This window comes from Solenopsis invicta, chromosome 5, assembly GCF_016802725.1.
Source record: "Solenopsis invicta isolate M01_SB chromosome 5, UNIL_Sinv_3.0, whole genome shotgun sequence".
NCBI classification, from domain to species: domain Eukaryota; kingdom Metazoa; phylum Arthropoda; class Insecta; order Hymenoptera; family Formicidae; genus Solenopsis; species Solenopsis invicta.
In genome coordinates, this window is record NC_052668.1 from 19,546,374 (window position 1) to 19,573,468 (window position 27,095).

General features: G+C 37.7%; 3 protein-coding genes across 3 annotated transcripts; 1 reads left to right on the top strand and 2 right to left on the bottom strand.

The window, feature by feature from the left end:
* Window positions 1-351: 351 nt before the first annotated feature.
* LOC105205640 (protein bark beetle) lies at window positions 352-19,378 on the bottom strand. Its single transcript, XM_011175060.3, has 28 exons — window positions 19,233-19,378; window positions 16,831-17,266; window positions 12,775-12,944; window positions 12,503-12,696; window positions 12,172-12,346; window positions 11,899-12,068; window positions 11,535-11,773; window positions 11,193-11,442; window positions 10,701-11,086; window positions 9,791-10,443; window positions 9,248-9,704; window positions 8,685-9,075; window positions 8,181-8,611; window positions 7,866-8,111; window positions 6,846-7,786; window positions 6,291-6,766; window positions 5,933-6,129; window positions 5,384-5,782; window positions 5,001-5,278; window positions 4,665-4,918; window positions 4,310-4,521; window positions 3,677-3,801; window positions 3,387-3,617; window positions 3,131-3,256; window positions 2,759-3,029; window positions 2,096-2,297; window positions 1,764-2,011; window positions 352-1,568 (listed from the first exon to the last, which is right to left on the bottom strand). Exons 2-28 carry the CDS (start codon window positions 17,170-17,172, stop codon window positions 729-731), a joined length of 8,904 nt encoding a protein of 2,967 aa, XP_011173362.2. The 5' UTR covers window positions 17,173-17,266; window positions 19,233-19,378; the 3' UTR covers window positions 352-728.
* A 1,647-nt stretch (window positions 19,379-21,025) lies between these two features.
* LOC105205639 (26S proteasome complex subunit SEM1) lies at window positions 21,026-22,360 on the top strand. Its single transcript, XM_011175059.3, has 3 exons — window positions 21,026-21,251; window positions 21,372-21,468; window positions 22,063-22,360. The coding sequence occupies exons 1-3, from the start codon at window positions 21,167-21,169 to the stop codon at window positions 22,112-22,114; spliced, it is 234 nt and encodes a 77-aa protein (XP_011173361.1). The 5' UTR covers window positions 21,026-21,166; the 3' UTR covers window positions 22,115-22,360.
* On the bottom strand, window positions 22,172-27,085 carry LOC105205638. Its single transcript, XM_011175058.3, has 9 exons — window positions 26,770-27,085; window positions 25,535-26,229; window positions 25,033-25,348; window positions 24,621-24,961; window positions 24,337-24,562; window positions 23,873-24,211; window positions 23,420-23,573; window positions 23,108-23,271; window positions 22,172-23,003 (listed from the first exon to the last, which is right to left on the bottom strand). Exons 2-9 carry the CDS (start codon window positions 26,155-26,157, stop codon window positions 22,701-22,703), a joined length of 2,466 nt encoding a protein of 821 aa, XP_011173360.1. The 5' UTR covers window positions 26,158-26,229; window positions 26,770-27,085; the 3' UTR covers window positions 22,172-22,700.
* Between the last annotated feature and the right edge of the window lie 10 nt (window positions 27,086-27,095).

The following is a 27,095-nucleotide window of genomic DNA, read 5'->3' on the forward strand; positions in this document are numbered from 1 at the left end:
TCACATATTTACTGATTATATCAATCAGGCATGTTGAAATAATTCTAATAATGAGTCGACGTTGTCCGCATCTTTACTCCATTTCCGATCATTTCAACATGACAGAAAAAAAATTAATATTAAATCAACAATCATTGTTTTATTCATAAGCAAAAATTAAGATTTTCTTTCAAGAATTTGATAATCTTAAACTTTAGCACAATTTATATTTATATTTCAATATTATAATAGACATCTACAAGACATAATATAACTATTAATAATTAAAAATCTTTAATTCTTACTTGTAGATGTTATTTTCTATTAAATATTTCTTCTTTCAACTCATGAAAATTATTATTGAATACAAATAAATGAATTTTTTTCTTGATAAAACTTCAACAAAATTTCGTACAAAATTTCTTCATATAAGCAAGTTATGTCTGTTTAAAATTATCAAATTCTTTAAAAATTTTATATTCTTCCTTATATGAGACGATTGTTGATAGTACTAATTTTTTTTCATCGAGACTTGCTGTGCACGTGTATTCCAATATTCAGTTCGTAATCATTGGAAATGGCACGAGTCGCTTAAATCGGCAGCATATTGTTACAATTGAAAATCTTTTATTGTGCGATAGCTGTGGCAGTGCTCGTCGCTGCAAGACGTTTTGGCACACACTTCGATTGTGCCTGATTGTGGACAACGTCCAAAGATTCACCACCAATGTTCAGTGAATTATTATCGGTTACATCGCCGTTTCCAACGGTTGACTCTTGCTACGCGCGGTCGATGACAACTGTGTGAGTTCCGTGGGCTCATTAACTAGGAAGGCATCGAGATTTGTTTCGAGCAGAACCTCACTCTTCGAGCGCAGTGGCTTCTCCTCGCCTGTGTCGAAGTTAGTTTCTAGTAGCGCCTCGCTTCTTGGTCTACTTTCGGGCTCGTAATGATAAGGATGTGGCGGTATCGGTGGCTGGTAGTCTGGCGCATATTCCGGGACAGGCTCGGACGCCTGACTCGGCGTTAACGTGGCCGTTTCGTAGGCACGTCTCGAGTCGTAATCCACAGGATCATAAGCGGCCGACGATGTTTCAATGTCGCGTTTCAGTTCGCTCATTGAGTCAGTGAGCGCGAGACTGGAATGCAACGGCAATGTAGATGTATTGTTAAAATACGATTCATTGTTGGGATACACCGTGGGACTCTCGTCGACCGATGTTGACTGCACATTTGGCTGCGATGGCCAGTTAGAAGTCGCGGCGGCGGCGGCGGTGGCGACGGCAACGGCGGCAGTGGTGGCGGTGCCGTTCCTTGCTGCGAAAGTGGAATGATTGCGGAAGCCCTCATTGCGATACGCTAGGTCAAAGACCGGATTGTCGACGCTTTGCGCCGTGCCATACTTCTGCGCCGTGCTCTTGAAGTCGCTCGTGCTCGGCGAATACCGCGGATTGTGAGCCTCGTACACATCGTAACTCTGATTGTCCTCTATCGAGGAGTTCAGTTGCGACTTGTCCATCGAGTCCAGGCTACCGCCATTCAACATACGCTTATAATTCGAATTTAGCGTGTCCGTGGAATGTTTCGTCTGAAACACATGTGAGAAAAAAAATATTGATTACAAAATTTACGTTAATTTACTTAATTTCTTAAAAGATAGATTAAACCATTTGTACTTATAAAATCTTCTATTAACTTTGAATAATTTACCCAATTTTAATCTTTACAGGTTAATTTTAAAAATTATTCGCATTATTAGCTCGATTGTATATTTCATATTTACCGCGATAGGTTTTCGCCGATAAGCAAGCTCCGTGAAACCGGACGTGGAGCCGACCGATCGTAAAGAATGCAGGGACTGTCTGATGGAATTGCGTCGCTCTAGTCTCTCGAGCTTACGCTTCTTCGATTTGGACGCCCACAAAACGATAGCTGCAGTTAGCAACGCGAGCGCGACGCCAACGGCTCCCAAAACACCCACCGCAACGATATCTTTCCTCCACGACAAAGGATCGATGTTGACTCTGGGATCTGTCGAAAAATGAATAATTTATTATTATTCTTTTTTCTTATTTCTTCTCATCTTGTTATTTTCTATTATGTTAGCCTACGTACCGATCTCGCAGATGAACGAACTGGGTTGCGCGCAATGATCGATCTCGATGGTCTGATATGTGAACACCGTGCATTGATCCACGCGTTCTAATTGTTGCACCCATACACGTTCCGAATAATCGAATCGTTCCTGTTGCTTGCGTGCGAATTTCCAAAGGTTCAGATAATCCCCCATGACAAATGGCATCGATGCGTTTGCCGACTACATAAAAAAGGGTTTGACAAATAATATAAATTAAAAAAACATGATATATAAGAAATTGAATACACATATTAATCGTGATAAATAAATTATAACTTTTGAGTTTTACAATTTTTAAGAAATTTTTATATTTTCAATTTAAAATTTTTGAAGAAATACTTTAACTACAGATCTTAAAACTTTTCTTCAAAAATTATAAAAAAAATTTAATTAATCTTGAAATATTTTCGCGAATTCATATACATATATATATATATATATAAATTCTAGAAAAATAATATACTCTTTCAACATTTTTAAAAATTCGTATGAAAGCATCTAAGAAATGTTATAAAAAGTTATACAAAAATTCTGAAAAAATCAGAAATTTATAGAAAAATTTTGAAAAATGATATAAATAATTCTAAGAAAAATTTTCACTACAAATAAGAAATTGAATATTAAAACAGAGAATGACTCACCCTGCAAAAGTCTCGTGCGCTGTAAAAGTCCATCGGTGCGCCGATCAATATGTAACACGTGTCACCAACAAGATCCCAGGCGGGAGGACACTTGCCGCTTAATACCGATCTATTATTCATATGGAAAGGTTGATAATTCACCTGTATCAGCTCAGGCGAATCTCCACGATCTCTGATACGTCCAGCCACCGCCAAAGTTTCATTGTAGCCCCACCAGTTATGCCGTGCGTCTATATAGGAGTCGATGTAAGATTTCCACATTTCCAGTTGTCTAGATAAATAATTAATTTACGTGAATGTTAAAGTTTTTAAATAAACTTATTTAGTTCACCGCCTTCATCTTATATTTGGATCAAATTTATTTTGACTTACTGAGATCTGTTTGTCGTGAGCATCTCGTAATCGTTATCGGGATTAAAGAATACATTATCGACGTACTGCTGGCCGGGTGTACCGGCAATGATAGTACTACGACCTTCACGATCGACTGCGTAATTTCTAAAAAGTTAACAAATATTCTATTACTTCCTATTATGTTTGGATAATTTTCTGTAAACAGCTTCCGCACGTGGCGATAAAAAAATACGAACAATAAGATATAAAAAAAACATAAAAACAAGTAACTCACTTGTAAAAGCCATTGTGAGATGTGCTTTGATAGATGGGTAAACGAACTTTCTCGAATCCCGAAATCTCCAGCAAGTGCATACCGAGGTTTCCATGTAAGTAATTAAGCGTCATGTTGCTAACTACTTGCTTCAAAACGATGTTGTTATCGTAGGGAGCGTTGTTTTTGGTGAAATAATTTCTGAATATAGTCACTTCTTGATAGGGACTGCTCTGACGACCCTCGACATACCTAAAGATTTGCAATATCACTGCACGTTCTTATTAACGAATTAAAATGTCAATACTTACAATGCAGGCTTGTTGAAGTTTTCCGTAAAAAGATTATTGTGAATCCATCCTTTCAGGGACGTTGCCGAACCTCTCGAGTCGGCACGAACAGAAAGACCACCTTGATTTCGTTGTACCAAATTATTCTAGAATTTTTTTATGATTAGAAAAATTTCGCTTTGTAACAACATTATACCAAAAAATTAAGAAATGACAGGAAGATTTGTATAATTAAATTGAAAGCAAAATTTGTGAATTTATTTTACACAACGGAATACATAGATACGGTTCTCCGTTGAATCTGTTTTATTATGTCTTGTCTACTTTTAGGTTCAGTTTATGGAATAAAGTTCTGAGAGGGAAACAAGACTAGAAAATGTTTTCTTAAAAATCACAGTATCCTGAGAAAACTCAAAAATTTTCGAAATCTTCAATGAAATTTTTTTTAATATAGTAATTTTAATAAATTTTGTATTACAAACTAATTTTTTTGTATTTTAAATATAGTAGTAAATAACATCTAAACGAAAAAAATTGCGTCTATTTTATTCCTTTTCTTAAAATTAATTTGCAAATTTTGCCTCCAATTTAACTATAGAAACTTGCTCCCCATCCCCTTTCCCACAATCCTTAAATGTATTGCATTATACTTACTCTAAAATAGAGCGATTGCGTATTTTGGACGTCGAGCCAAAGTGCAGATTTACACGTGGTAAAGTTACCGTATAATTTCTCGCAATTATTTATAAACTGATTACGCTCGAGCGTCATTATAGCATTCACTTCGCCGGCACTTGCATATTTTATAGCTCCTTCACGGCAGTTTGATATCACAGAATAGGAAACGTTGTGTTGTACGTCACGATCTGTCGATTACAAAAAAGTAAACGTGTAATATAAACATAGAAAGAAAGAGAAAGAAAGGAATATCTGAAATAAGCGTACAAATTCCGAAAAAAATGGAAAAATGTTATTCCTTTTAATAAAATATTAGATTAAGAACACTCACTAAAACCAATCGCAGATATTGGAAGAGTCACGATTTCCGCGAAAAATCCATGCACATTGCTGGCGCCATTAGCGAACAATCGAATACTAATACTGGGATTCTGCGTTCTGAATAATTTCTTCTCGTCAGGAGTGTTAACTTCCAAATGACCAATCTCCTTCGTGGTGATATTGTAAATGTCTCCGTCGTACAGAGTTATACTGTCATGCCGGCCTGGCTTGCCGGTAGAGTTATAAAGATTAAATTGCAGAAGCCTGTAAAATCGGGATACCCGCTTTTATTACACTTTCAAAAAATCATTTCCACGAATGCGAGAATAATGAATGCTTCACGTACCTAAATCCAAAAGGTTTAGCTCTGTAAGCACTGCGAAAGATTTTCACGCAGTTTACGGGATAATTATCATATTTGTAGTACACAATCACACGCTCCTCGATCGTGATCTCTTTCGTAGTATCACATATATCGACCATGCTGAATAAATGATAAGGAATATTAAGATCCTTAATAGGCGTGAACGAGCTCTCGTCCGCCTCACGGCCTTCTCCCGTCAAGGATAATACATTTACACCGTTGCCAAGGACGTTGTTAATCGTATTGAATAATAATTCCACCTGTAATATACATAAATATGCGTGACTGTGCGATTTTTAACGTACGAGAGTTATTCCACATCGCATTTTCTTTTTTTTCTTTGCATACAAATATGTTGCGCGTACCGTGTTTGTCGGAGATACAACATTGATGCCGTGATAAGCACTGCGATCTATATTAACATGCACCATCGCCGGAGACTTTATGATCGACTGTATAGCGGACGATTTCTCATAGTGTAAAATTCCAGCACCAGTTATATTGATACATCTGAGAACCGATTCGACGCGCCTGACAGTTTCATGGGTCATGACGTCGTGGATGCGGTGTTCATACAGATGATGCTCAAATTCGCTGTTCGCAATACGTATTCCGCCCCAATAATCGTACGCGTCGTCCAAGTTTCGCTTGCCGCAATGTAGGAAGACAAATTGCCTATCCCACGGGCATTCGTGCCGATGACCGAACAACTGACCGTTCAATCTAATCTGGCAGTCTTCAAGACTTTGCTCTTTTCCGGAACACTGTAAAACGTTTACAATTTAAAGATTTGTTAACTTGCTAAAGCAAACTTTGGTGAAAAAAGTTCTTTTATAATATCTCATATTTTTAAGAATTTTTTATACATTAAATTTATGAAGATTTCTAAAAAAAAATACGTAAATTAATCGTACCTGCAATGGTTCGGGCCAAGACCAGACACGCGTTAACGATCCAGGATGAAGCTCGTACCTACGATCGTACGATACGTAAACATTGAGAGTGTCGTAACCAAGTTGTCGACATGCCACTTGAGCGTTGCGCTCGCTAAATCGATCGTCGCACAAGGGGATCCACTGTAGAGTCGTTTTGTTAAAGTACTCTAGGAATCCTGTTACAAAAAAAGAAAGACACAGCTAAATATATAAAAGTAATATAATATAATAATAATATAACAGAAAGAAATTAAAGAACTATGAATGAGTTATTAGTATATCTTTTACTAACAAATAACAATTTTCTTTTAGGATAATTTTTTATTTTTCGGTTTACCTTCATTGTGTAATGCGGAGCAACGTCCATCTTTGCATAGACGGATTGTTTCATCCGGCATCGACACGAGATTAGCGTGAGTTTTAATCGGCGTTGGCTTGGAGAACGTAGAATTCACATTCGCGTCAACTCGTTTCATCGGTCTCATTACAATCTCGTGGCCGGGTACACCGATGGCTTTTAGCGTTCCCAGAACTAGGATGCCGACATTGGGAGCAAATTCCATTACAACGTCGGGGTAGATATGCAAGGTAGCTTCCGGCATGACCGTGATGTCGGAACGTACGATGTAGGGCTCGGGTCTCGCGTGCAGTGAAAGGCTGTCCACTATGCGACCGCCCAGATTGTCCAAGTCGATCTCCCGATTTATATGCCACGACGCGGAAATAGACGCATCAAATGAGTCGCCTATAAGATATGGCCGGTAGTTTGCAACGGCGTGATCGTTCCAATCGTCAAAGTCGAAAATTCTCGATCTACGAAAGAACATACAAGTTTAAATAAGTTTCGAATCAAATGTAGTTTACAGAAAGCGAAAATTTACGATGAAATTACCTGATAGAAGTGTCGTTAGCGGTACCCCACCAATTCTCCATGACGTCTACTTCGTTGTTGATTTTAGCTGTTCTAATACCCGCCAGTAACTCGTAATCCAGCGAGTTTTCGCCAAAGAGATTTCTATTGACCCGTACTTTTTGTATGCCGTGAAAGCCGACAACGTAGCTTGGATCATCGAACGTCCGGCGCGGTCCCATGCCGATGAGATCATATACATTTCGCTTGATCTCGTTCAAATAGAAGCGCGCGTAAACGTCACCGAGGATTTCGGATTGACTATCCGCTCGAAATTCAACCATGTAGGCGCCGTTGTTACTTTCGATACGATTATTGTCAATTTTCATCTTTTTCTCCATACCACGCACGGATATCAAACCGGTCTTACAGCGATTGCTGTCGAAATGATTGTAGGACATATTGAGATGCGCGAAATGTCCGTCTATCACAAAACCAAACTGTTCGTTGTTACGCCAGGTGTTGTTCCCAAAGTACAGCGAGTGCGTAAAGTTTTCGTTGTACTGCCAGACATCCGGCAGCAACACCTCGAATCCACCGCCATGATTTCTTTCGATCGTGCTGTCCTGTATTATCCAATGGAAGAGGTTATTAGAGTGCCTCGCGTCGCGGCTAAACTGATGTATCCCTTTGCCGTTGTCTGTGATCAAGGTGTTATTTATGTGTATCGAGATCTCAGACAGATTGGATTGGAAGATATTCCAATGAGGTGAATACACATAAAAGGCCTCTTCGTGATTGTGTGATATCTCGCATCCGACCAGCTGAATAGTTTCGTTGGCCTTTCGTAGAAAATGATCCCCGATTTCGTTCAAGTAACGATTGTAGTAGGACGCGAGCACACCTTTCTGGTTGCTTTTGATTCTCGACTTTGTAACTATTAGCGAAGGAATAGGACCGCTAACTATTTTATTGCGAATATTCTGTAAACGTAACCGTAAAATTAATAAAAAATTAATATATCAGTTTTTTGTGAATATAATATTCGCACTTAAAATATACCTGTATTGGAGCCAAGAGAGATGTGACAGCTATAACTGTTCCACCAATGGAATTTTCACCACTATTGTACTCCAAAATCACTACGAAAGAACTGGATGAGACGGGGAAAACGCTCAAGTCTCGTTTCACGTGCCAAATTGTTTGATTCTTATTGAAACGTGGTGAGTCGTGTAGTATGATTTGTTCTGAACTTCGATTCTCTATAGGGTTTAACAATTGGATACCGATGACGTAGCCTGGGGTACACTGTAATTTCAGTAAAGTTAGCACAACTACGATAATAAAATACACTTTAGAAAAAGGAAAAGAATTTACTTTAATATTGATGGTACGGGGGACGGATTCGCCGGTTACTTTAGTAGTTATAATGTATTTCGTTTCCCCGTTAGCAAGTTCGATGCTCTCGTTCATCTCCGGCAAGATTATCGGATTGTATGGCGAGTCGATTGTGGTGTCTGGCGCGCGCAGAAACCATCCCGCGAATTCTCTCTGTTGAACGGCCGAAAGAGCAGGATTGTGCCTTATTCCAGCGACTTTGTTGCCCTCGATTCGTGAGTTGATAATCCGCATGCCTAACTGCTTAAAGCTGATTCCGCTTCCGCCGTTTTGAGAGAAGTCGCTATTCGTCACGATATTTATCGCGTCCGCCGAATATATGTCCGAATATAGAACTCCCAAGCCATCTTGCAAATTGTTAAAGACCTTGACACCGTCCAGAGAATGCCGGGCAAAATCGATTTGCAAAGCTGTCGTAGAATGTAACGTTATTCGTAAGATAATGCTCGACCAATCGATTATTAACAAAAACCTCAAAATTACCTGGTTTGAACGAATTTGTCTTGTAATCTAGTAAGCCTGCCTTTTCGATCGTCACGTATTGCAGATCGCTTCTCTGAGCTAGTGGTCCCAATCTGAGACCCGCCCATGCCGCCTCCAAACATCTGACACCGACGTCGTTCGCGTGAGTGCATGAGTTTTCAAAATCCTGTTCTCTTTCCGCCCGACATTTAGTTATGTCATTGTCGTATTCGTTACAGCGCACATTGCTGAGAAATATATCCTCATTGATTCCCGCGTTCGGAATATCCGACCGTTCCATAAACCAATTCTCGAAGTCGAGAATAAAGCCTAATTGATGGCAAACGAGAGCCGCATCCAGAATCGTCCATCCATAGTTGCACACAGTGCCCCATTTATTTCCAATTTTTACCTTTCAGAATAAAAAAATAATTAAAAGTTACGTAAATTGCAATTTTTTCTATTTTATCATATGAATCTTTATTAATATTAGTAAAATTGATAATGTTGTTTTTTTATAACAAAAAAAATAGAAATTAGCTTTTTAAACGTAAAATTTTAGAAAGAAAATAAAACTGAATTACCTGCAGTCTGCCTTCGAGATTTGTTTTTCCACCGAGAAGTCTTACTGGCACGGTTTCTGTCTCATCAACTTGAATCGTATCTTCATCCGCAAAGGTATCGTTATTTGGTAAAACAACGAGCTCCTCTTTGAGAGTGAAAAAGATATCGCTGGGTTTTTTACCGCGCGCGTCAAGTTTACCGGCGACCATCATTCCCACGGCCGGTGGGAAGCGTAACGTAACGCCCGGTTGCAATATTAGTTTACCGCCTGGTCTCACATTAATATCACGTTCAACAATGTATTCTCCGGCTTTTAATTCCTCCTGGCCGTCAACCTCACCTCCAACTAGATTCGTACCAGGTGTGACAAACTGCGGTACAAACGTCGGATTCGGAATGATAGTATTCGCACCAGGATTGCTGCTGTGCAGCAAGTAAGGCAAATACTCAATTTTGGCAAGATTGTATCTATCCTTCCTGAACAACAAAAGTTTATAATTATATTTTGTTGTCACTATTTACTGTCGCAGCAATTTCAAAATATTAGACATAATGAGACATACCTATGGAATAACCGATCGAATATCCTCTTCTCTTCTCCAGATCCTAGCCAATTGTAGGTACAATTGATAACTTTACTTTGATCTTCTAGATGAGAGCCGATTTCGTAAGGCGACTCGGGATTATGTAAAATGTTACGGAATACTTCGACGTTGCTCGAGGATATGACAACGACAGCGGCTACCCTGGAGCGTGGTATTAATTTTACATTTTGCATATTGCCGTTGTCAAACAACTCTCGGACACGATTTTCTCGCAGAAAATTTCTCGTGAATAGTAACTTCTGTGCGTCATTGTAAGGCGATAAACCGATGCTGACCACAAAGGTACCTCGATTGTTGTAGAATTCGTTATGTCGAATCACGATTTCCGCTGGCAAGACGTTAAATTCTTCGTACAGTGGATTTTTTATCAGAATCGCGCCGGTCGCTTGATCTCTAAAATGGTTGTATTCTATAATAGCGTCGAGATTGAGTGCCGGGCTCAATTGGATCCCTAATTTCGCATTCTTTATAAACGAGTTGTGCCCGACCTGCACTCTCATTATTCCATTGTCTTTCCTCCAACTGGATTCTACTTGCAATGCAGTTTCAAGGCTGGTATTGAACCAGTTGCCAGTTACGTTTACGTATGAGTTGCCAGTTGAATTACCGATCTATCGATCAAAAATATAATGTTATTTCTATTTGTATCCTATACCTTTGATGAAACATTTTTTTTAAATACTTTATATATATTTTTTTTAATTTGTATAAATTTTCAAATTCATATTTTTAAAAATTTTTGTATATTTTTTAGAAATTTCTCAACAATTTTATCAACGTATAAATAGAAATAAATTCTGAATAGAATCTAAAATCTAAAATTTCTAAAATTCCTCATTCCTAAATAAAACTTATAACATCTACTTACCAAAACACCAATGTCCTTATTGCGAAATATCTGTGAATACTCGATCACAGTCGATTGATTAAAATGTATGTATTCGGTGGTAAGGCTGTCGTTTAGCCATACCGCGAAACCGTAACCACTGTTGGACGATATACTGCTGCGCGACACGTTACGATTACCACCCGTAACGGTGATGTTAACGCCGTCGCCTTGATTGAACGAAATGCGACTGTCGGTGATGTTGACGTCCATCGCGCCACCGAGCACATGCACACCTGCCACATGATCGTTATTCGATACAGAGGTCTCGTGGATATGTAAGGCGGATCTTAGCTTTTCCACGATGATACCACGACCATTATTGCCTGTTATTGTACTGCCGGTCACATTGAGATCATACGTTTTCTCTATGAAACAAAAAAAGAACGTTAAATATCTTTTATCAACTTGATAAAAACTCAAGCGAGAGATTAAGGTAACCCAGAATAGTATATAAATCCGTGTTAGACTTACTATAACCCGATGATACTCGCACGAACACGATTGTATTCGTCCGCGGTTGAGCTCTGAACTTAATAAAAAGATTTTGTCGCGTTGAAGTCACACTCTGCGGTAATGTTCCATTTCTGACTTTAACACTGGCCAAGAGTCTGTCCGCACCGCTTAAACCGTCGTGAACTTCTACAACGGCGCTATCATTTCTGTCAGTTTTCATTTGCAAAAAATGCACTGTCAGGACATGGCCCGGTCTCGTGAAAATGTGCTGTATAATAAGTATTCGTTATTAATGTTAACGCGCTAAAATTTTGTGCAAAGTAAAGTACTACATTCGCTAGTGGTAAATATCATACTTACTTGTGGACATCGTTTTACGTTGGGTGCATATTTATTCTGCTCCATAGATACAGTGACGGGAAAGGTCTGACTAGCCGTTGTAGGGAATGTGCACAAATCGTACACGTCGTTACGATCCAGCTTGTCGTCCGGTCGCTCGTCAGCATGCACGTACTTGATTCCATCCGCTCCGTTCTCTAACACCGTGCAGTTATTGATATACGACATGCCGGACGAGCTATTTACATAAATCCCGTATCCTAAAATAAATCCACTCCAGTAGTATAGCTTACAACATATTGGTCGACAATAGTATTTAGTAAAATAACGTTAAATAGAATATTGAAATATTGCAGATGAAAAGAAGATGGACGGGATTGCTTACCTCTATTATATTGCACAGTACAATTATTTATCACAACGGGTGCGTCAGATGTGGTGACGTTAATACCCGTCAGAGCAGAATGGAGAACAGAAATCGACTCCATTCTTGGTGGTACGCCTTCCACGTGAATCGCCGATGTTACATTGTACTCTCTCCCGGTCCCAGCATATCTATTTGCAGAATTAAAGCAATTTACATAAACGATATATTAAAAAAATATAAAATTCTAATATATTGGGAATAATTGTTCGACGTCTTATTGAAGATACACACTCGATCACCGTGTTCCGCAAAATGGATCGCGATTGACGCACGTAAAGCGTATTCTGTTGAGTGAGCAATTTATGGTATACCGCGTCCTCAAACCGTAATCCTCGCCAATGCTTGATCGCCTTGGTCGCACCATCATGACGAGGCAGACAAGAAATGCCCAGATCCGGATGATAATCTATAAGATGTTGAATCGGTAGATTGGATTTAAATTTATTTCATTTAATAATTAAAAATAATGTATATTGTAATTTTTACAAGAGTTTTCTTTCGATACTTAGAAACTACAAACATATATACATGGAAAAAATGTCGCAGATCTGTAAACACTCACCGCAAACACCGGCGCCCAATTCTCTTCCCGACCAACGTTCGCAAGTCGTTAACGAGGGCTCGGTACCACGACAACCAGGTTCTTCGTAAAGAAGACGCGGTTTGGAGGGCCATTGTCTATCGATCCATGACCACCACTGTCCGCCCTGATAACCGAGCTGCCGACACGCTGTCTCCAGGTCCGCGCGAGTCCAGCTGCAACACAAGCGAGATTCGTGTAAAATACTACACCGGTATTTCCATTGTTGTCGGTTACGTTCACTGGCTACGTACTTTCGCGAATTCGTGCAGACGGAACGCCAGGCGCCTTGATGAAAGAGCTGCAACCTTCCCGCTAGCGGACTCGGTCCGTCAACAAGGCGTATCGTAGGTGCTGTTCGAAGAGCTGGAACCTCTGTTTCTACTTCCGCTGCAGTCAGTAAGATTGGCGCGTGTGCTTCACCCTTTAAATAAAATTCCCAATCGTTAGAAAATATCGAATAAAATTTTATGGGTTAGATAAATAAATTAAAGTTGCATTAAAACTAGATATTTTCGCAAGAAAGCGTAACAATAAAACAAGAAAATAAAACAAAATAACATCCTGCATACTTTTCATCCCACAATTCAGTATATTATCTTAATAATATATAAAAATTACAGACGTTGAATCCAGACTGCAAATTACTTTTGCTCGATTTAACTTCTATGTTCCTTTATAAACTTTCGCAATAAAGGCCAAAAAATTTCAGCAGCGCCACTTAATTCGTGCCAAGAGCGATGCCGAAGGTCTCGTACTACGAGTCTATAAGAGGATTACAGAGGTCGTAGGTCAATCGCGCGGGGGCAAGAACCGCTGGTTGACGCGTGACCTGAAACGCATCGCTTAGAGCATTAGAGGCGGTGCCGCCGCTGAATCACTCGGCCGTACGGTGCACGCGTTGTTCGCATCCCGTTCTTAATTATCCGATTAGCGCTTTCTGCAGACCCCTCGACGGTCGACACCGGCTGACGGAAACGGTGCGGATAAGAGGTGTCCATTTACAGAGATCAGAACAAGTGTTCGCTCGTCTTTAAAAATGTTTTCTCGTTCTATTAACGACAGCGCTTAGCGATCTTCGATAACTTTCCAAGTGCTATAAATGACAGGTCATCAACCGAGATGCTCATTAGTAAATTAATTTGATCCTCCTCTATCTTTCAACGAGTATATTAAGTGAATATTTTCAAAGGTGAGAACGTACAACGGTATTTCACTCCCTTTCGCCAATTAAAGAGATTATTTATTTCGCATTATTTGTAGAAACTTTGATGACTCACAGCCGTTTCAACTTTTTTTTCCATTACTAATAAATTATTTAAATTTTGCGTGTCTAATGTCTCAGAAATTTAATGTTTTAATCAGTTAACATATTTTCCTGATTGCACAGCGTGTATTGTATTTGTGGAATTGATTGAGTGCGCGTGCCCCTTTAAAATTGCTACGTTCGACGCAACTCGCAATTAAAATAGCAACAAGATAACACCTAATAACACTTGTTAGAAAAATTAACGCGTAGGTACGAGTGCTATTTTACCGATACGTCCACACCAATAATGCAACAATAAAAGCAACGATGCTCGCGTGTCCGTGGCGTTTCCGGTCAACGGGTGTCCTCCGCTCCGCGCGCGAAAGGATCCCTTTCCTGTCGTACACTGCATTCTTTCGCGATTACATTTACTAGACTGGAGTAAAGCACGGTGCCCTTTGTTTCAAAAAACATTTCTGACTTGTTATTATTAAACAAAAGTCTCGCTCACAGCAAAATAACTGACATTACTATCCCTATTCTTCTCAGTGAAACACTCGATTAAACCTTTGGTGACAATTTTTCTTAGAATTCTTTATAGAATTCTTTTTTAGAATTTCTATATAAATATCAGAATTTTTTAAAATTTCTGTATAATTTTATCTTTTTAAAAAATTTAATTCTTCATATTTTTTATACAAAGTGAAGCATTTTTTACACAGAGAATATTATTTAAAAATATTTTTTGAAGCGTTAAATATGGTGGTGACATTATATAACGTTGAACAGACATAGCTCGCTTACATAAAAAAATTTTGCACAGTTTCGTCAAGAAAAATACATTCTCATCATTAAATAATAATTCTCATAAGCTAAGATAAAAAAATATCGGACAGAAAATAACAATATGTATATTTTCAAAGAATTACAATTTTTTTAAATACTATTAAATTTCGAGATAATTTAAAAACTAAATATTTAATATACATGGAAATTGAGAAACATTCCATTTGCGAATTGTATCATTTGTGTCAAACGTCACTAGATGATATCTAATGAAACTCGCAATTTTACCGTTGGTTTCTCAACGACGATAACTTTTGATTTTAATCGCTCCTCGTAAAAGTCTGTTTACCGGAAACTAGACGGATGACTCGACTCGCTAGTAAAAAAAAAAGGCAATAAATCGTCGGTAAATATCGACAAGTAGTCCGTAACGTGCACCCAACCAAAGTAGAGACATTCGACAGTTATAGCGATTATAATCATACCGGAAGAATGAATTAAAGCCGGGCGCGAGCGAGAGTGTAAAATTACCACGAATATACGCGAGCAGATTCATCTTATAAAGATAAAATCTCGAGCATTAAAAAAAAATTTGCGAGATTACTATATGCAATGACTCTTGCAACTTTTTATGCAATATTTAAACAGTTTAAAATGTAACTCAATTATTCCATGTTATTCAATTATCTAATTTAATTAATAAATTAAATAGTTTTAATAAGTAATTATCATATAGTTTACATATATCTTTAATGAAAATACTTAATTCACATATCTCACAATATTCTTAAGAATTCATATTTTAAATTTATGAAAATTTGTAAAAAAATACTTTCCATTTCTATATAAGTTTGTGTGAAGAATTCTGAAGAAACAATTCTACTAAAGATAATAAAAGAGATTAAACTATATATTGAAGAAATCAAGTATATTAAATCTCGTATTTAAACTGTTTTAAAACGAAATTCACAGAGATATATAATTATGAATCATGTTCTTCCATGTATCTCACACTATTCATTCCTTTCCAAATGATTATGAAACTTCGCTGATAACGAAGTTGGTATGACTCTAATCTCATTATCAGTTAACGGTATCAACAGCGCTATCGATTCTTAACGTAAATGACCGAGCCCTCAGTGGGCTCGAGTAGCGTTTTATCACCGTTAATAGCACACCGTGAGATTTTAACTTGAACTTCTTACGCATAATGTCGAAATTTCGCTAGAATCGCAATCCATGACTTTCCGAGAACGCAATTTGCCTCTAGATCGATCTTTCTTTCTCGCGCGCGTGCATGTAGCAACACGTGCACAGTTGCACGCCGCGGTGAGTCATGTCCATTCAACGTCGCACGTATACACGCATACGTCCATCGATATTCTTTGAAACTGTAAGGATGCTGTCCGCAATTATCCACGTTCGTGTTGGTATACCCTGTGTTGTACCTCCAACAAAAATTGTCAAGTATTTGTAGCAATCTTTCTCATACTTGGAATTCTTTCTTACAGAATATTCAATACGCGTAAATAATAATAAAGAATAAAAAATAAAATACAAATGCACATACGTATACGGAGAGCGAAAACCAAAGTTCAGTTTTACACTTTTAGTCTTTAAATTTAATTTTAACGACTGGAGACCGAGTAATTTAATAGAACTCTTTAAAGGCACAATAAGAATGATCCGTTGTGCGAAAATCTTATTTCTAAGTCCCTGTATTCCTCGGCGGAGCACCATTAGCAAACAAAAGTAACGGTCGGAAAATCTACTGCTGCTTACGCACCGCGACGTGCGACGGCACTGATCTTCACTCATGTCAGTCTCAAAGAATGAGACTATTCGCACGATGTTTATCTCAGAATTCACCTGGAGCAAGAATAACAATGCACGATAAGGGATTAGCAAGGTGCGTATTCATCTACAGCGAATTTTCCAAGAGAGACTCTATTACTTTGGGCAAACCGTCGTACGCGATCGTTATCTCTTTTTTTTAAGGTAAATCTCGAAGATTTACTCAAGCGCAAACAATTTCGAGAGAAGAATTATTTTAACGACGAGTCTCTAACACCCGCTGTCACTTAATATAAATACCTGTATCACGCAGACCTGTATCATGCGTCAAGAGAGACACGCTTGACATTCAGCGAGGCGGTTTAAGAATCTTGACGGATGATCGCCTTTGTTCTCGTCGCGAGAACAAAGCCTGACTTTCTCCAGGGAAGCGTGCACTCTACTTTTTAGAGGTTCTATTGGAATTCTTACGGATTATTACCTCGGCAGTTATGATACCGCGGACGGTGATGCCGACCATCGGGACGAAACGAATCTCCACGCCGGGCTCGATGACGAGCTCGCTGTCCTTCTCGACGAACAAGTCTTCTCGCAGCAAGTAAGGACTCTTCGATCTCGATAGCAATCGCTGACCTCGGACAATGTGGCCGCCGTGTAGCTCATAAAGACCGTTGTTCCAATTGTTCACCCCGCTGGCGTTCATCAGCGTCGTCGGTTCCGTGTAGTAAATCGACGTTTCATCGTACCTGTCGTCCGGTCGAGCTCCAGCCAGGACGGCCAGCGTCAACAGCGAAACGCACAACCGTTGCATTCTTCGGTACATGTTACAATTCGAGTCGCCAACGAAGCACTGAACTCACTAGAATAGATACAGAATCTATTCACCGTAGTCCTCGGTAGTCCATTTATTATTAAATCTGAAACGGAAACGGCGCTCTTGAGATGTTAACGTTCAGGAAGAATTGACATTTTTTTTTTTTTTTTTGACTCAAGGGGCTCTGCTACATTTCCGTGCGATTTTTCGATACTACGCTTTTACGGCCTTCAGGACGAGCGCATACACGCATAGTTAAGCATTACGCAAACACACGTGCGCACGAACGGAGATGCATTCGCGTTTACGAGGCCGTCGTTGCTCCGCTGGAATCATCCGCTTATCACCGACCGATTCGCGGACGCGTCATTCGTCGATCCGATTCGCGTGTGTGAGTCAGAACGTCTTTCCTCGTCATGCCGCGCAACATCTGATACTTTCACTGGTCAGCGAGCCTAGGCATGAGCTTTGGGAGACAATTGTCCGTATCGAGAATTATCGCTTTTCGTGGCGCATCGTGGTTGTTCGGAGGATCGTATCTAGAGAACAATTGGAGAACTTGAACTATCGAAACGCTTCTCGAGACAATTGTGATAATAAATTTTAACACATTCCGCGCCACATTTAGGTCCTGCCCACTATGTTGGATCACCAGTTTACTAAATCCCTAAGCGCTACATTACTCCTAAAATATAATACGAATATTATTTTTGTCTAAAAATTAATGTAAATTATTATGCATAAAATATTTATAAATTTTATAATTGTTACATTTGAAAGTTACAATTTAAAAGTTACAATCTGATAATTTGAAATATTGAAATAATATTATTTACTTCTCATATATAATAATATTCATATATTATCAGGAGTGGACATATAACCATTTTTTATTAACATTGAATATTTCAGAAATATTTAATATTAAATAATATTGTAACGCTTATACAAATGTATTGTACAATGTTTTTCATAATCATTAAAGTCTACAAAAATTATTATTATTAAGAAGAAAGTCTAATGCATTAATATTTCGTCACACATTGTAATTACGTATCCATGCATCATATCAAAAGTTTTTTTCTTTTTTTAATTACGTTCTTTCCCAAAATATAAAATAGTCTGAACAAAAAGTTTAACGTGTCATCAATGACCCAAACGATATGGAATGTGTTAAAGAGAGAGCTTCCAAAAATATCGATAATTGACAGGCTATTTGTAACATTGTCATTTTTAAGTGACAAAGAAAAGATCCAAAAATGTTCTAAAAATATTATAAAATAATATTAAACTAGATTTTCAAATGTAGCAAACGTAGTCTGATAAATTTGGAATTTTTTTCTTCGGTGAAAATTTGATTTTGCTTAATTTCTCCATTTTTATTGGACATTTTATCAAATCTTCTTAAACTTAGTAATTTATTTAAAATTAAACAAAGTACAAGATTTTACTATTTTAGTTTATCTTTAAAGCTCAATTCATGAAATCTTTCCTTATCTATTGCTTGTAACAGAAAAAAATTATCAATTTTTCTGGTCAAAACTCATATTTCTCATCAAGAAAAGTACAAAGAATAACAATGAATCTTTCGTGAATATTCAATTTGTGTAAAAACTAGTCTTTGTTGAATGTTTTAGATCCTGTATTAATTTAACATATTATAAAATCAAAATATTATAAATTCAAATTATATGTCAAAACGTTAAATTTTTACATATTTTTGTTACTTTTCAACACATTCATCTTGTGTCAAATTAACATTTTAAATTTAACACGAAATCTTTCACCGTGCAACGTTAAAGTCAAATTCCTCGGAGGAGCTTTGTAACGATTTTTGATTACGTCGATCCGGCAACGTTGTTGGCCGCTCGTTTGAATTCTCATCGCATCCTGACCATTCACCACTGTATTCATCGCGTACAACCGCTCATCAACATCGCGCCCTTCACGCACGTGTGTATGTCGTGTGAATCGAAGCGAAGCGAAGCGATGCGACGCGACGCGGTGGCCATAGAAGAAAAAAAAAAAACAAGGGACGCGGTGGAAACTGCACCTTCGACGACACTTACCGATGCTACCGAAGAAGCGCGTATCTCGTTGAGGGCTTCAAATTCGAGCGTTAACACCCGCTCGTTTACGCGCGAGGGACCGCGGTGGCGGCGGCGGCGGCGGCGGTGAACCGTGCGCGTAACGCAGCCGTTACTTCGCGCTCCGCTTCGCGATTCCTCTCGTTTTCACGTAAATCGCGAGGGTGAACGTTTCGCTGCGTTTCTCGCACCTCGCGTACACGTCCAATTTCTATTTTTTTCGTCGTTTCTTTTCTTTTAATCTCGATAGAGATCAAACCGAGATCGCAATGCGCTCTGTCTTGATGTGGACCCGCGCTGATCCCGCGTAGATCATCGTCGATGACGCCGAGCGATCGATCGATCGTTCGCTAAGTCGCGGGGATCCGCTAAAGCCACTCGGCCACGGCGACGCGACGCCGTCGTCGATCGTCGGTCGCGGTACCAAATCTCCTCTCCATCTGGAGAGCGCGATTCCTCGGCGGAGTCGTCGTGGGCGCGGTTTTGTCACTACCGTTTTGTGCTCGCGTATACGCGCACTTTCCGCCGCGGTCACTCCTTGCGCAACTGCCGTCCCTCACAGAGGCACTACGGCTACTACCGCGGTCGCCATGGTGCGCGTTCGCTGGTAGCGCGCTGACGCTACGCTACACCTACTACAGTCAGGCCGTCGAGCAGGTCACGTGATGCACCCGAGCGTGTACGTCACGCAGGTTGTGAAACAGGTGAGTCCCTCCCAGCGCGGCTCCGTATTGTTCCTGGCTACCGCTGTGCTATCCAGCGCTGTCCCAGCGCGACGCTCCGCGTCCCCCGCGCAAGACCTTCTCCATTTTGGTCTTTAATCGAATCCTTAATCATAGCGTACCTGCGACATATTTTCCGTCATTAGCTTTTTATAACACCTTGAAATCTGTGCTACGTTTATTTTAGATAACTTTATCATGCTACGTGGATCACTGGTGATCCACAGCTAGCACTGTTGTTTGTGCTTATACTTGTTAAATAAAATACATATGGTTTTAAAAATTACAAAAGTTATTATTGTTACAAGATGGCTTAATAAACCAATATTTCATACCTCATAATTATGTCCACAAATATCAGAAATTATTTTATAATTACATCTCTTATTACAGCTGAAATGTAATGACTTGGATGAAAAGTTTAGCATGGATCTTCGACAACTGTTGATGATCCAGGTGGCATGGAATGTACTAACGATTAAATAATAAGAGAGTCCAAAACTGAGCTTCAAATTAAAATTCTGCAAAAGTAAAAGCAAGAGCGTTAGTTTGTTGAAGAGTACAATCCTTCTATCCACTGTCTTTTATGGATTATAAAATGTAATAAAAGTTGGAGAGATGCGACGCGACGCCTTACAATTCTTCTCACGCGCTTTTTTTTCGGAGAGAAAGTCAACTCTGACTCGTTGGTCGAGGAAGCTGCGGTTGAAGAAATATCCGGTGATCCTTGGGTACTCGCATCATCGTTCCGTTCTCCGTTGCCTCGATGTCTGCATACCTGCAGGGGTTACCCATTAAATGTGGAATGTTTTTCGGCATTGTGACGAGAAAACTCCTCCATCCTCCTGATCGACACTGGACAAACGGGAAACTCAATGAAAACAGGTATGATTACGATCACCAACAAGGTATTGTTGACGAAATGAAGACGGATGATCATGATCAAATCTGTATGACTTTCGTTGACTCTCGTCAGATGGGTTCGGAACAGTTGAAAAACGACCGTTACATTGTCGGTCATTTAAAACGACTTTTACCGATTCAGCAAGGTTGGTATTGTTGGTAAGTTAGGTTGTTACGCTGAATGAGTTTCAGAAAATCCATGATCAAAACTGCTCTGAACGGCTCGAGAGAGATTCTAACGTATAATCACAAAGTTTTTAAAAAATTATTCAGTAAAAGAAGTTCGCAAATATGACCGACAACAAAAACGATAAGGCAAAAGTCGATCTCGGATTGCTCGAGGAAGACGATGAATTTGAGGAATTTCCTGCGGAAGGTACGCGTTTCTTTGTCAAAATCATTTTATACGTAACCTCAAAATTGCAAAATGCAGTGTAGTGATGAAAATTTTCAAGTCAGATTTAATTATAACTTTTAAAATAAATTTATTAACTAGATTGGACCGCAAAAGATGAAGACGGCGATGATATTAGCGTATGGGAGGATAACTGGGACGATGACGACGTCGAAGACGACTTCAATCAGCAATTGAGGTACTGCTTTTTGCCATTAATTCATTTATTGAACAAATTCCATATATATGAGAGAAGAAAGAGAATAACGTAGAATTTTATTAATACAAAAATATTAAAATTGTTCAAAAACAGAATTTGTACTCTTTTAATCTTTAGAAAGCTGCAAGACGTTACGACATTTCAAAATCATTGTTATATTGCATTTGATTGTTTTTCTTTTCTATAACAAAATTAATTTTAAAAAGAGCTCCATGGTTCTCTAAAGATTAAAATATTAATGTAAATGCAAAACTTACAATGCTTTATTATTAAGCAGCAGAGCATTGAGAAATAGCCAGAAAAACAAAAAAAAACTAGGAGTGATAATGCTTTGTTGTAAATTCATTTATTGAATGTACGTGGGAAGGCAACATAGAATTTGATTGATAAAAACATTAAACTTGATTTGTAGACTAAAGATTGTGCTATTTTATCTTTTAAAGAACCACAAGGCATTATAATATCTAGAAATCAGTATACTATTTTGCATCTAATTATATGTTAAACATATAATATGCACATATATACTGTGAATGTTATACATAAAACTTACAGTGCTGTAATTCATTTCAGAGCACAGCTAGAGAAACAGAAACCAGCGAATGATGCAACCAAAAAAAATTAAATAGATTGTAATGTACGTTTAATCTTATTATTTTATATAAATAAATGTAACTAAATATTAAGTTCACATATATTGTTTATGTAAATGAATGTGTACACATAAAACTCCTCACAGTCTTTGGAACGTCAATGATAGAGTTGCTAGTTTGTATACATTGTATAACATGCATCGTACATTTTGCAGGAACATACAATTCCTTTGTACAAAACTTGGTTATTAAATATAAATGCTATACTTATAAGTCCAGAAATGTGTATAGTGCCTTTCCAAGAGAGTGACTCTTCGCGCTATTCAATTAAAAGGAGCCATTATTCTCTAATGGAAAAAATACTTGGCATATCTTATTGTAAATGTATAATCAGGTACATAGTCTTTGTTTTAAAAAATCCATCGGGTTTTCATAAAACGTAAACGATTAACATGTTCTACATATGGCACATATCAATTTGTTTTTACACAAGTATTTTGATATAAGTATCCTCTTAATGATGACTTTCTCCAGCCATGTTATTACGAGAATAAAAATAGTGTGCGAATCTTGCTAATCAAGCGATTTTCTATCTAAAGAACTAAATAAAAATTGAAATTAATCCATACCATCGTGATTTGCTTTACAAGAAATTAACAGTTCTGATACTAATGCATCTAACATTTGCATGTTTAAATCTAAGTTTATCTTTTTGATTTCGTATGAACTTAACAGATAATTCAGAGCCTTGTATATGTCATCCTCGCCGAATATCAATTTTACATGATACGATATCTTTTTCTCTAATATACGTAGCAACTTGTCCTTCAATTGTGTATCCTTCTGACTTGTGCTATTATGTGACGCATCCCAAATTAATGGAGAACTGCTTAGAGAGTCAAATAACCAAAGAATTATTTTCTGTAAATAAATTTAGAATTAATAAATAGCTTAAAGTTAATAATAAATTCAAGATAATAGGAAAATAATAGGAAAAAAATACAATATTCTTTCATAAATCTCACCTGCAGGATTGGCTCTGAAATGTTTCCAAATAGCAATTTGGTCCATCTAACGACTGCTTCTTGTTGTAGCGTATTGTTACTAGCGATGCCTGCTAGAAGCTCACAAATTAAATCTATCGTCGTACATGTCAACGTTAAATTGGAATCTAATTCGTCTACTTCATCTAAAAGAAAAATATATGTATACATATGTTTTTTTACTTAATGTTTATGAAATACGAAAATATCAAGAATACTAAAACTTTTGAGTGTATATAATTTTATATATGTGTAACAAAAAGAATTATTTTCTGTAAATATTATTGTAGTTACCGTCATATGAACTATTAATGGTTTCCCACCAACAACCCATTAATTCTGAATCGCCACTTGTTTCCATTGAGTCAACTGCCTCATAAGCTGTATCTACTGTACAATACTCCGTCCTTTCTGCTATCAATTGCTGGAGTTCACAAGCTAGGCTTTTCTACAAAAATTAAATAATTTAAAATATATATTACGTAATATATTATACAAGAGATTGTAATTTGGAAAAGATAAATCAAACTGCGAAATAAGTTTTAATTTCAAATTTCACGAATCAAGTTCTCTATATTAGAAAAATAATGTGCAAAAGATAAAACAAGTGGAAACTTGGAAAAATTTAATTGTTACATATGTTACATCTTGTTGAAATGTTTAATAATTTTAATAATTTTTTTAAAAATATTGTGAAAACATACTAAAAAATTTTTAGTTCTATTTCTTATTTAAAAGTTCCATTACCGACTTTATATTCTCGACAAATCTCCAAGGTATGTCAGACAAAGGCATTAGAGTGGGTGGAGGAGAAGTGTCTTCTTCTTGATCTAGTTCGAAACCCGGGACAACGGTTTTCAACGTATTAAAGACCCCAGTTACAGTTTTAGCTAGAAATCGATCCAAACGAGGCGCTACCGCGTCGGCTTTCTTGCTCGCGCCGCTACTAGGACGAAGAAAATGACGCAGTTGCGGCGGACATTCATTCGCCAATCGCGTACACAATGTTTTCAAATATGTTTCTAGCTCAATTCGGCCACCTTCGGGTAACACAAGTTCCGACATAATACTCGCTAATGATGGAATCTGGAATTTTTTACAAGAGCATTTATTAAATTTAAGCACAGCTGCTTCACATTTGTTTAGAAGTACTTTCTTATTTATGTACAAATCTTTAAAATGTTTTTAATATTTCTCAGTTGCCAGCTTACTTCTTCCAAACTGAGATGTAACTGAACAAAATCGGCATATTGCCTTTTGACTGTAGCAGTAGTTGTTTCGAATAGATCCATTCCACGTTGCTCAACATCGTCAAATTGTATACAGTAATACAATTGTTGTGAACCGTCCGTCGCGGTGTGGAATTCAGTCCAAGGAATTGATAAATTCATAAATTGGCTGCCTTCGTATATCACATAAGATTTTTCTTCAGCATGTCTGAAATTTATAGGTTCATATAATGTGTTTGAGGTATCTAAGCGTTGTCTTTACTAACAGTGGTGTGGTCGCTGTAGACTTTTGTTGCAATAGACTTCTAAGCCTAGCGATCGTCGTCGCGAAATCCGTTGGTTCTTCGTACACCGGTGATATCTTATCTTCTTCCAATTCCAACTCTGTGTCAGTTATGCTATCTCCCCACAAGCCTCTGTGTTCCGTGGAGAGACCTTCCAGACATAGAGTTGGTCTTTTTGGAGTTGCTGTTAAAGCTGCATTTTTATCTTCACTCGTAGTAGCTGTGGTTGGACTAGACTTGGATACAGATTTTGGCAATTGCTGTGGGATTACAGCTGCTGTCGCGGATGTGATACCATCGCTTAGAGCAATAGTTATGGTACCCTAAAAAAAAAAACGATTAAATTAGTATATTATTATAATTATCAAGTGATGCTATTACTATTACAATTTACATTGATATTTTGTTTAACTGGAATAGCTGCAACTTCGTTTACTGGAGCTTCAAATAATCTTAACAAATTCTCTATCAACCAATCTGGACAGCTTATTGTATCTATTGTTGTTAAGAGTTTCTTTGCTAAAATAGATAACAAAAGTTTGCACGGTAATGAACTAGTTAATTCCCACTGTAGAAACTCTTGTGCCAAAACAGTAACTAAACGATATAACATGTGCTCCAATGTTGACGCACTGCGAGAGCCAGGGTGTAAATACTTATATGCCTCCTCCACGCTAGCTGCAGTACCCTTCTCAACTCTGCGTAATGCCCTGTGGAACAATATAGATAAGCAGCCAAATTAATAACCATTTCTACCAAAGTAGATTAACTTTAATCTTGCTTTTTATTAATCTTTTAGAACTAGAAAGATAGAAAATTAAACCGAGATTAAAATTAATTACTATTGGTGCAAACAGGCTGTACGAAAATAATTCTCAATAAATATATATCCATACCTACGATATTCCTTTAAATGTAACAATAACACATTTGCCAACTTATTAGTAAGTTTTATCTTATCTATCAGACTGGCTTTCCATATAAGCCTGGTCAAGAACTTCCTCAACAAGTCCTGCGCGTCGTCGGGGAATGACTTGTCGTTACTTATATTCTTATACCAAATTTCTATACATTTTGCATTAATCTCTTGCGTCATTTCTGTTATATTCAACTTTTTTCTTCGTGTCAAAGGAATCTCATTCTTACAAGTATCGCCATTAACATTATCCTCTTGTGCGGAATTTGAGTTCTTTTCACTGTCATTTTTGCGAGTGATTTCTGCACTTCCGTTCTCATCTAACGAAGAGTCTGAATGCAGCTGACTTGCTAATTTCTTGTATATCCACTTATTCATAAACTCTAGAGCGATTGGACTATTGGCTTTCAGCATGAGACGTAGCAAGCAGCAACTTAGCCATATGGATATAATTGTGATAAATACAGCCCAGGAGATAGAAACATATATTGGCAGAGATGTAAGATCTGTCCACCCTTGTACAACCAAGGACAATATTGCAGCCACTATACTAAAAACTAGTAATATTTGGTTTAACCAACTCATTGGTATAACCTTCTCCATTTTGGATATTGTGCAATACTTTTAACTTGCAGTAACTTAATGCGTCACATTTTGCGCTACAGTAACCAGAACCTATCAAAAAAAAGAAAATATGCTTAATCTCCATTTCCTGCTTAACATTTATCGTATGCAGAAAAACATAAAATTAATATGGAGTACTACTATTGAGGGGGGGGGGGGTAAATTTTCAAGTTTAATACAGTCCTTATTATTAAAACTTTGGCAGTTTAAAATAAAATTAAATAAGATTTGTTTAGATTAAAATAATGATTAGATCAATTATTCTAAGTAGAAAAAAAGGGTATTTTAAAAAAATTCTTAATTTTGTGGATGAATTTTTAAGCAAAGTAGTGTTAATGTACGAAAAATATAAGTAGCACTCCAAAATTAAGAGACAAGATGATACGCGCTTGCTTCGAGAATTGATAAAATTATTTTAATTATCAACGCTCGTCGAAAACAACAACTTGATGAATCATCAGTAAGCGTGTGTCTTAGATATTTTCATTGCAAATGCAGATGTAAATAGACCTGAATACGATATAAAAGAATTCGTACAGTAGCATTAAACACGTGCTATTCAAATTAGTTAATAATCTTTAAAAAACATACCACATGTTCCTACTCGACGCACAGCTGTTTATTTTATCGTCCTTTCCAACGTGTCCTCGTAGACGATTAACCTCGCCATTAACGCGATGACGGTTACGTCGCGAGAGGATTGGTGATTGCACTTCGTCATCTGTTACGATAAATCCATATCGCGCGACGACCCCATTTACTTTGATTTATTCTCGTAGCCGATCTTCGCCAACATACCGTTTTGTCAGTCACACGCGACGCGGTCACAGAATATGCATCTTTATGAAATCTTCGTTATTCGTTTCTAGGACTGATCGTTACGCGTTGAACGTACATACTGCGCAACACCTGCAAAA